At 30.7% G+C, this 11,955-nt stretch overlaps 1 protein-coding gene across 1 annotated transcript; it reads right to left on the bottom strand.

Moving 5' to 3' along the window:
• Window positions 1–377: 377 nt before the first annotated feature.
• LOC132720131 (fibrinogen C domain-containing protein 1-like) lies at window positions 378–1,766 on the bottom strand. Its single transcript, XM_060704161.1, has 2 exons — window positions 1,649–1,766; window positions 378–664 (listed from the first exon to the last, which is right to left on the bottom strand). The coding sequence occupies exons 1-2, from the start codon at window positions 1,752–1,754 to the stop codon at window positions 387–389; spliced, it is 384 nt and encodes a 127-aa protein (XP_060560144.1). The 5' UTR covers window positions 1,755–1,766; the 3' UTR covers window positions 378–386.
• Window positions 1,767–11,955: the final 10,189 nt, after the last annotated feature.

The raw sequence follows: 11,955 nt of genomic DNA, 5'->3' as shown, positions 1-11,955 counted from the left end.
CCTGGGCAAAAAAGTATTAACAGTAGCATCTTTCCTCATATAATTATGTTGTTATTATAAAGTTTTCCTATTTCAGATATTTTAACTATAATTCTCTTTTGTATAATTTAAGTTTTGATAACCTTTTTTAATTTTATACAAATATGTGTTTGGAAAATTATTTTTAAATCATTTAACATAAACATTGAAGATTGTATACTTATACAGAGAAAGAAAGTTATCAGAACGCAGTATTTAATCATATCATGGTTTGAATACTTCAAGTTTAGAATTTTCTTTACAATATCATATTTTTGACTTGATATTGTCCACTTTTTTTCGTACAAAGAAAACTATTTGTTTTAAATTTTTGAAATTTGTTTGAACGTGACATTATGATTGCATGTTTAGGTTCTTCTCAACATCATTGTAGAACGTCTAAGTCCCTTACCGCCGTTAAATCCAGTATGCAGGTGTCCACATGGCCCTGATTCTGCACCAGCGATGACACATGTCCCTCCTGGTGTCACATACAATCCATTCAGGTTAACGAAAGAACATTCTTTATACCACCAGCCCCCGTGTCGACCGACGGCACAATTACGATTTGATGCGGAATCAACGTCACGGTCAAATGTCGAAAACCGTTGCAATTTGTGATAGAGTAAGCCATATGCCGAGTTACCTAAACAGATAATAATAGGTATTATTCTACTTAGCATTAGAGCACATTCACATTCACAAGTTAAAAAAGAACAACAAAAAAAGTCAAAAATATATCTCAAACTCGGGTAAAAATATTGAAAAACAAGCGGACCTGGATAATGAGCATATAATTCTAAAGTCAATATTTCTTTCACTTGCTACCAAATATCGTACGTGAAATTAAATCAAAGGTCTGTTGGAAGCCAAATATTTATATTGAATAATGTAAAGATGTAAAGTACGAATAACTGAAGTAATCGATGCACTACACTATATGTATATGGCGAGACTAATGTCGTTTGTTAACGATAACTTTTTAGCGTAACCAAACGTTTGCAGAATTAAAGGCGCTCTAAATCTCTTATCATTTTGTTTAATTTATTTGACGTGCCCTCTAAAAGTTTCAAAAAATTACTCCTTGGCCAAAAACATGTACCTGAACCATCATTTACATCTGTTGCATTTTGGCTGGCAGTAAAAAAGTGATTTAGTATTTTGAACAGAAGTCGAAATACTACTTTGTTTACATTTTTTGCTACTTTAATGGCAGATAGTTTTCAAATTCGGTCCTACTTTCATCAGGAGATAAGCATTTAAAATGCTATAAAACCTTAATTTAAACCTTATTAAACGCATGTTACAGTTTTTTAAAGAATGAACAATTCTTTTCCAAAGCATTATTTGCCTTTAAATAAAATAAATTAAATAACAAATAATTATCTTGCTCGCATGAACTAAGGTAATTTACAATGCTCGCATGAACTAAGGTAATTTACAACAAATAATTATTCAACAACAACAAGCACATCATCGCCACCAACAGTAACAACTAAAACACATCAAAGAAATTATTAAATGAAAATGAGTGCTAATGAATCTGTTATCGCGTAGATATTTAGATTTGTTTTATAACATTTTCATACTGTCATGGTAATGGAACATATATCTTTTATTCCTTCCATACCTGCAGATCCTTCACGTGACCCAATGTTGAGTTTATAACTTGTTCCATTTGTTAATTTGAAGTCCTGAAAAGTCTTATACCCTGTACCATTATTTTCATTTGTCATGTCTAAACGAACCTCAGAAGTACCCTGTTCAGCTAATTCTTTTATATATTTCAGGCCTGAGAAAACAAAACCGATAAGAAATATAATAATTTAAGGATAATACTGAAGAGTAATAATCTAAAACAAATTCTTGTCATTAAAACTAGAAGTACTTGATGGGCCATAAAGAAAATGAGAAAGACAATTAGTAAATCAGACATGGAATGGCTTATAATCCCTTTCCCTCAATGTGCTCACTTCCAATGTGATACAATCTATTTGTTCAACAGTATGCCTCTGCTGTAAAAGAACCATAGTCTCTTTTTACATATGAAGCTTTAAGTTATTTCTTTCTAACCCTCATACAATGACTAATGTATCAAACGTTTTACCTTAAAAGATATGCTAAAACCTATAATTATATGTAGAAAAGGTATAATTCTTGACACACCTATCCACAACTCTCCTTATGCGTTCCCAAATCCTTTATCATAGTCGGAGAAGTTTCGATAAAAATCAACCGACCCATTCATACGTCTTTGAAATATCTACAAAATAAACCGAAAGAAAGCCCTGAAACACTACAGCTCTACAAATATTATCTCGATGGTTGACCAAACCTTTCATCTTTCCTGGATAATTTAACAGTAATCGCATATTTCTCCATAATTGATCTTTGACTATTAATTCCACATGATTTGTTAAAGTGCTAGAAGAGCTTTGTGAGACAAAGAACCATGACACTCAGTGTCAATCATCAGTTTACACATATCCTCACGAGGATTGAACAAATGACCTAAATAAATAATCAAGTCGTAGATTATATGGGGATTGATAGTAAAAATTGACGAAGTGCCTTTTCTTTGAACCATAGCTATATATATTTACACATGCGAACTTGTTTGCATAAGCTAAAATAATTGTCACGGATGTATATCAATTAAATTTCCTATCACTTATTGTACATAGGCAAGTATATAAATTGAATGATAGAATTGATGATTCGTGATGGAGTATCATTCACCAATTGTGGTATTTTGTCTAGCATCTAAATACTTCATCGATATGACACAAAAGGTTACACAACCGTTTACCATAATATGACGATAACGTATAATAATATTTAAAATACCGTCCATCCGCCTCCTGCAGTTTCCATGTCACAATTTACAGTTAATGTTGTTCCTGATGTCCATAGTTCTATTTCATACAGCCCGGATTTTGCATTAGGGTGCACATCAAGAATTTCTTTGCAGTCAGTTGCTATGTTAAATGAACAAAAGACCTCATAAAATATGTGTTACCTTTCGCTGAATTCAAAAAGAATTTGCCACTGCACAAAATACATCATCATCATCATTGATGTACATCCCCCTCTTGGGTGAATATGGTATCGTTACTACAGGAGCGATATTGTTTGATAATGGGTGTAAATATAAATTAAAACGGAATATAATATGTTTGAAAACAAATAAAACGTTGTAATTCTTAATCTAAGAAACTTGTTTACGCATAAATAAAATTTTATATTGACATAATGTGTCGGTATGGAGTAACGTTGGGTTTGATGAGTAATTTTGGTTATGATAATTGAACGAACTATGTATTGTATGGGCTGTGGCCTGTGCAAAAACAATGGTTATTCAGGGTAAACAAAAAACTTGACGGCAATAAAGAAAAAGTACTTTATATGATTTGTTTGACTAATTGTATAAAATATGGAAGACAACATGAAAACTTTCATTTCTAAGTATACAACAGTACAAATAACTACCGAGCAGTACATCAATTATTTTATTATATTCACCATTTTTACACAACAGTACAATATATGAAACACAAAATCAAGGAAGGACAGCGTTCAATAAACGCAATCCCCACGTGACCTAGTAGCACAGGACCACCGGCAAGCAGCCCAGACAGTATAACTTGATGACAGCAAACTGCTTAATTATTTATAGAAATTACTAGGAAATCAAACACTGTTTTGAAATTATAGCTAATAAGTTCGCCTTCCGACCATTATTGCAGTACTTGTATTTACATAAATTTAATGATTACCTTTGTAACACGCTACTGGTTGCCATTGTCCCGATGCTTGACATTTGACCTCAGCTAGACTAGGAACATATCCAGTGTCACATTTTACCGAAGCAATGTCGAGAAACTTATTTTCATTCAGCATATTAACCTGTATTTTACCGTTGACTATTTTTTGATCCACGTTGCAAGCTAACAAAAAAAGACATATGCATGTCATTACAACATTTCACATCTTCTATATAGAAAGTTGACATACAACTGCTCTAGATAACTTTATAGCTGTTAAATAATTCTTAAAATAATAAAAATTTACAATTTATAATACAGCACGTTTGTAACGCTTATTTTCATTGGACAATCGTGACGTTTATATAACCTATACACACACGCATGCAGTTGATTTATGAATTTCTTTCATTTGTTTCCTAATAACTGAAAATTGCAATATCATAAATTCACTATAAAGATTCTTAGCAGGTTATAAGGCCGTATAAAATAGATTATTTGCCTCATGGTTCTGGTAATTTAACAACCAACCTTTTAATTTTTACAACATAACATGTCATATATGACATACTACCGCTCCATATTATCTAAAATATAACAAAAACAATGGTGTCACTGCGGATGACGGCCGTTAGCCACAGTGAATTCACCAGACCACAGTCCAGCCACTGCATCGTTCCTGGGCAGGCTGTCCAGTAGTTAACCAGTACTAGTTGTCTTCTGTTTCGCAAGGAACTGATAACTTCTGAGAGGTACAGTGCGAATGACCGTAAAAAGGATTTCATGACCAATCACAACGTATGTTAACTGCGCCGTCCGGGAATCGAACCCGGGTCGCCGTTTATATGAATTAACATGAATAACGAACTATCGGACCAACAGCTGAAATCATTGAAATTCATTGTATTGCCTAAATATCTGATTTTTGTGTAACAGAAAAGGAAGAATGTCATATAAATAATGTTAAACACCATACTTATATCCCTGCACACATATGAACCTCCTGTTTGATAACATCTTGGTTGCTTCCACATTCATTTGAGCTACAATTTCCAACCAACGTCTGTAAATATAACATTATTAACCTTCATTGCAAAAAAAAAATCAGGAAAAAATGTGATCCCTCGAAATTTAATCACAACAAAATTTAAAGAAAAATAATTACATGAAAATTGCCAACCCATCCCGCATCATTTGTTTAAACGTTTGTTTTAATGGATAGCAAAACCAAAACATCAGATGGAAACATCAATAAATAAATAAATAAAAAAAAAAAAAAAAAAATAAATACAGAATAATATCTTGATAATAATAATAATTATAAAACACTAACAGTTCGATGTTTTATATGTAACCTGTTGAAAAAGTTACAATGCATTAAATTAAAAATTATAATATGTAATATTTTTTTAGTACTAACAATTGACCACTCATTGATATCTGAGAAAATTGACCCCTCCTTGGTTTCAAACTCTAGTGGGTCAACAGACGACATATCAACATCATTCAGTTTGCACGTCTTTTGCCATGTGTTATAATCGATAGATTTACATACTGTCACTGACATACATGTTCGAGAGCACTCATGATGATTTACACCAGCCATGTCCAGCACAGAATGACCAATTAATGCTACATTTAAATTGTCCTTGCTTATTTCAAATGGTGTACACGTGCTTGAGTACACTGGTTCAAAAGAAACTACAAGAATAATCGCTGTTACGTATATCATATTCCCTGTGAACATAAATTTGAATTCAAATCGTTTTGCCGACACATAGAAACTAAATGAGTATATTTAACACATCTAAGCATACAACCATACCAACAATGTTAAGTGTTGCTTGAATAAGTTATGATCACGTGCATAGCTCGGTTATGACTTGTCATACACCATTAAACGTTTAAAATTATTTTTTAATAAATTTTGTAATTAAGTTTTAATTGTTAAATTATTGCTTTTGTTATAAATAATTTGCAAATTGGAATTGGAGTTTCGAACACGAATTGTTTTATACGCATTAACAATAATTGATAATCAAACATAACGGTATCGGAGCAGAGTAAAAGATGATAACGTTTCCAACAATATGTCTTATTCAGGCAACCATAAAAAATGTAAATACAGGAACATAATACTAATATGTAAAGTATTTTAGCAAAACAAAATACAACCAATCGGCTCAATGATAAACACTTCATTCACTCACTCACTCACTCACGCACCCGCTCGCTCGCTCACTCACTAATACTGAATAGACTTTTACTTATTATGCCCGTTAAATGGGTATTGCGTAATAACCTTCACTTTTTGAAGTCCATATACAACAGTATACTTATTTCTAAGTTCGTCCTGTTGTGTATATTCTAATTCTTAAGTATTTTTTATGTCATTCTATCATGTGACATTAACAAATCATAGCTTTAACCTGTGATAAATGATGGGAGATGAGGTATGTCTCATTATCCCTTTATCATAGAAATATTGCCGACCGCAAGGAATGCGTAAACTTCTCAAACTGATGGTTTATTGTTCTCAATAGATGTCATCTTCTTTAGAAATGGATAATTGTGACGGCTGTAAACATTTTATGTACCATGATCAATTTACTTTTTATTCAAGTTGATGGCAATATGTACTCTTAATGTTTGAAATGGGAATAATTGAATTTCCAAGCACCAATATCCTGTAATTAGGACATTTATTAAGTATGATGTACATATTTATACATGCTACATGTTAATAAGAGATTTTGCTGTACAGACATAACTAGAAATGTGTCCATAGGACACGGATGCGCCCACACGCCACTGTTCTGACAATCTTATGACTCTAGGTCAAATATTTTTTGAACTACATGTGCCAAAAGTTGAAAACTAAAAGTCAACAAAGGGCCATGGTTTTGTTAAATTTGGTCGCCGCAAAAAATTCCTTCCTCTACTACCATCTACACATAAGGGTTCTAAATCCCTGGAAGTTTAAGCAAAATCTGTCATCCGGTTTAAGAGGAGTTGCGTTCACAAAATTTTTACATAGTATATAGTGAAAAAAATCAACAAAGGGCCATAATTCTGTTAAATTTGGTCGCAGGGAAAATTTCTTCCTTTACTACCATCTACACATTAAGGTTGTTCATCCCTGTAAGTTTAAGCAAAATTTGCCATCCGGTTTAAGAGAAGTTGCGTTCACAAAATTTCTACATAGTATATAGTGAAAAAATCAACAAAGGGCCATAATTCTGTTAAATTTGGTCGCAGGGAAAATTTCTTCCTTTACTACCATCTACACATTAAGGTTGTTCATCCCTGTAAGTTTAAGCAAAATCTGCCATCCGGTTTAAGAGGAGTTGCATTCACAAGATTTCGGGACGTACGGACGAACGGACAGACGGACGGACGAAAAAACAGACGGACAGACAAGTGCAACGCTATATGCTCCCACATTGTGGGGGCATAAAAATTTCTTTTACAAAATAATGTATATTCAAATTGGATATATATTTTTGAAAATATATAATTTGTATTTTTAAACTATATTACAAAACCATGATTATTTATTAAATTTGTTTCATCTAAATGCTTTTTACAAGAAGCGCAATATGCTTAGGGCAAAACGATCTTTACACAGAAGTATTTTTAATAATAATTATGTATATTTGCGTTATATGGCTGTCTCCGTCCTTGATGACCTTTTTTCTTCTTATTTTTTTTATAGATATTCAGACTTATTTCGTGGTAATTAGTACTAAAGTGTGTCTAAAAGCGTTTATGTAAAATATATATAACCTGCAGACTGTATTTAACATATTCTGTCTTGTATAAAATATTATCAATATTTTTTTACAAATTCCGATGGACTTCATTTGCAAGAAGTTGGTAATTAATCCAAGGAAACCATAATTTTGTAAATGTATGATAATAAAGTAATTTAGAGTGCGTTGTACATTACTTTTTCCTGACGAAACTGTGATACTTTACAGACCATTTCATATGCTTTAGCAATTTTTAAAGCAATTTATTTATTAAAAGGTAGCATTATAACACAATAATTAAAAAAAACTATCATACATTAACAGTACTTCAACTGTTAGGTTATGCATTTCCCTTAATCTAAAACATTTCAATTTAAATCATTATGTTCAATGCTTATATAACCACATAAAAATATCTTTTCGAGAATTATATATCACGTAATTTATGCTATTAAATGGGATAGAAACACCCCCTTCATTTAAAAATAACTACAACAAAAAATAGAATAAACAAACAAACAATAAAACAATAACAACAGTTTAACAATTGTGAAGAGATATTTTTGGTATTGTATAAACCTGTTCCCATCTTTATAACATCTACCAGTTTGGCATGTAAAATTCTATAAAAGTGAATTGGCCTACATATGTCCATAAGGAATTTCAAACATTGATAAAAAAACAATTGAAATGCATCATTTGGATATTTTTATAATTCTTTTTAAAATAAAAAGAGTTCTAAAGTGATAAAGTAGAATATTTATTATGGAGAAATATAATATTTTGTTCTAGTACATATAAAGCATGTTTCTGTTATAAATTGGTATGTCATATCGATTCATATATCTCACATATATAAGCAACATCCATAAAACAAATTATGTAAAATCTTTTTTCTGGTTTGTTTTCATGTATAATATTAAAAACTATCAACATAATAATTTATTACAGTTCTTCCATCATAAACTAAATGCACTTTATGTAACGTCCATTCTAAAACTGTGCTGCTGCTACTTTAATTGATGATATCGTATCGAAAGTCAAAAAAGGGAGGGATCGAATTTCGAGAATGATTTCAAGCAAAACAATTCTCACTAATTAAAAGCGACTTTAGTTACGCAAATTCACGAATAATTTTGATTTATGCCGCCAACATGTCATTAATTTTGAGGTCTTTGAAATACAGAGTGAAGTTAAAGACAGAAAACTACGATTTTAATGAGAATTATGATATCACATGACTTTGATATTTTATGACTCCTGTTACATGTATTTCTGCAAACAAAGAGAAAAGGATTAATGAGTTAATAATAGCATCGAAATAGTTGTAAGGAGGACAAAACGATTTGAGCTCCTTCAAGTTTATTGTTGAGGCTTTAAATTTAAAAAAGTATTGTTTATAAGCTTCCTGTCTTTTCGATTAAAAATACACATTACTTAATTATTAACTGATAAAGTGGTAATATTTAGAATTTATAAAAGCCTGCACATTAAAGCTCTAAAATGAATAATGTATGAATTTATTTGTTAGGGTTTTATACAATATTGACAGTTTACATAAATATGGCGATGATACTTATAAGGTCCTTTAATAAACTTGTTCTACTGACCGTTCTTGCGTTATTTTTAATGTAATTTATAACCATATATTATATTTTAAAAGTCTAAGTTGTTTAGCAAAATAGAACAGAAAGATATATTAACTGTTGGATATGGGTGAATCGTTAGCATTGACCGTAATCGGCCCTTCATTATAATCTTACTCTTACAACTGTACTTTTTAAAACAAAAATAAGTAAATAGTATAAAGAATTACTTAATTTGCCATATGATAAATCAATCAGACAGACGAATAAACTATTTTCTATTTACTTTCAAGTTCTGAAGTACATAGCAGCTGACATATATATCAATATATAACCAATATATATTTCAAAATATGTTTTCATTGTAAACAGTTGTTTTTCCAAAAGGAATATTTTGTTAAAGTAAAAAGGTACACATGTATATGATGGTCATCAAACTAATCTACATTTATATATTTATATGTTGGAATCAGTATTAACATCATCTCAAAATGATCTCGGCATGACAAAATAACTTTAACAACATTTGTCATTTTAATTAGCAAACGATAACAGCGAAATTTAAAGCCGATGCATCAACGCTGACTTAAATTAAAAAAGCTAAAACAAATATAAAAAAAAAAAACAACTACAAACATTTCTTATTGATTTTCTTAAGTCTCTAAAGTGTATCAAATAATGTTTTTGGTTTTATAACGCCTCTATATCAAAGGATTTATAATGTCTGGAAGCGAACCATCGACAGTAAGACGATACGATCTTTTAAGAACATTTATGATTGTACTAGTTTTGTTCTTTACTTAAAGGCAAACTAATCATACGAAACATACACAATACGTTTTACTCAGTAACAATATTATTAATGTACTTATTTTAACTAACACCTTTCATGATAATCCTCTTACTTTTCTAAGGATGAATAATGATCATTGCTTTTGGAGATTAATGAATAAAATAAAATAACTGTTTTGTGAAATTGAATATGTAGACAGGCACTGGAATTGCTGGTAAAAGGAAATAACTCACGTAAAATTTATTTTCTGTATTTTCACATTCATGCCTCTTGGTAATTTCAAAATAATTACTAGTACATAGCAGCAAAAGCAAGGGGTTTGTTTTTTTAAAAGAATATAGTTTCAACTAGTTATATGCATGCCAAATATGTTGACAATAATGATTTGCATTGTTGAACATGACAAAGTATCAAACTTACTTATCAATAATAAGTTTAAGAATAAATAAAATAAAACTTTTAAAATGAATGATTGAGTCTTTTTATAGAGTAACACTTTGACATTATTTATAGTACTATTTAAAACTAATTCCAGGGCTTTTTTATTTGAAAAGCTTCATGCATACGCTACCTTCAAAAAGTGTTAAAACAATATGAAAATATAATTGTTTCATTTAAAGATGTTCTTACAAAAAAATAGTTTGAAATTAATCATTTTGATATTAGTTCCAGGTGACTTAAAATTAACATTTATTTTAATGAATAATAGTATTTTGTTCTCACACTTGCCAGCAACTTTCATATATAGTTTTCGTGGGTTGTTGTTATGTCTGATACCAAATATCTTCAATATAACTATTCATTTTTTTTCATTCATTCCATTATTTACGTCACTATTGGATCCGTTTGGTAGAATTGTCCAGTTCATTCGCCATTTTGAAATTGCCTTGACCCTGGTACGACTCGAAACCAATCTGAGAGAGAATTAAAACAAGCTTTGCAACTGACCTATTCCTCCTTTCACACAACGACATGCTGAAAATAATAATGATAGTAATAAACTTGGTTCTTATTATTAGAAAAACATAACTTGTAAGATTCGCAAGATAAATTGATCAACTTGAAAGGTATCATTAATGTACAATTATCGAAAAAAAAAGAAATTCTATATCGAATTGTAAAATAAAATAAATGTTCCGATGTATGGATATCAAGCCAAGTAATTTCAATCGAAAAATATTTACAATAGGATAATGATTTGCAGCGTTTCAAATCTAATTAATAAGTTCGTTCTGAGTAACAACAAATATTCATTTATAATGTAAATATTCAAGTAGAAATTAATTGTCAGAAGGTAAATAAAACGTTTACATCAGTTTAAGAAATGTATAAAATTTCCTTAACCAATGACCATCAATTATACAAAAATTGCATTCTCAAATTTGCTTTGGAGAGAATGTACCGTTTAAAGCGGGACACACTATTTAATCATGATTATTACAAATGTCGAAACGTATCATAAGATACTAGGCTACCATCTTTAACTTTTAAAATTGACTTGGTTTGGTTTTGCATTTGGTTTCTGCGTTGCTATTAGACATTTGCGGCTTATAATAAGGAACGGGGATTGAGGATCGAGGACACGTTATATAAAGGGATAATCTCAAAATAATCTTACATTTTCTAATAAACGCGGTTATTAAACGCGGTAACAACAGCATTGTCCACGATAATTTGTGAATGTACTGCGTGATATTGTCTTTGTCCGGAATAATATTATTCCTGTGGTTCTACTCCATCTACTCTGGCCCTGACCGCCATATGTACGCTCATTTGTTTAAAAAGTACATCATGACAGTAAACAATTTTCTGTATTTTTCTAGTTTCAAATAATAACATGAAATTAAAGCCGGGACCACGTATTTCACTGAAATACTAAAACCTTTTTCAAATAGTATTGATATCATAAAATCGGATAGGATCGTTGCCAAAACAAAGTTCTGAACGATATTGTTCAGTACATTTTGGGATGTTTATCTAAAGAATAATATAATTGGTTGGGTGTCTATATGTGTGCATTTGATGCATTTCTGATTCTTCAG

The sequence above is a fragment of the Ruditapes philippinarum genome, unplaced genomic scaffold (genome assembly GCF_026571515.1).
Source record: "Ruditapes philippinarum isolate M1 unplaced genomic scaffold, ASM2657151v2 ctg2804_1_1_1_1, whole genome shotgun sequence".
Taxonomy (NCBI): Eukaryota; Metazoa; Mollusca; class Bivalvia; order Venerida; family Veneridae; genus Ruditapes; species Ruditapes philippinarum.
The sequence above is the reverse complement of the archived record's forward strand: the minus strand, read 5'-3'. Positions and strand labels throughout refer to the sequence as shown.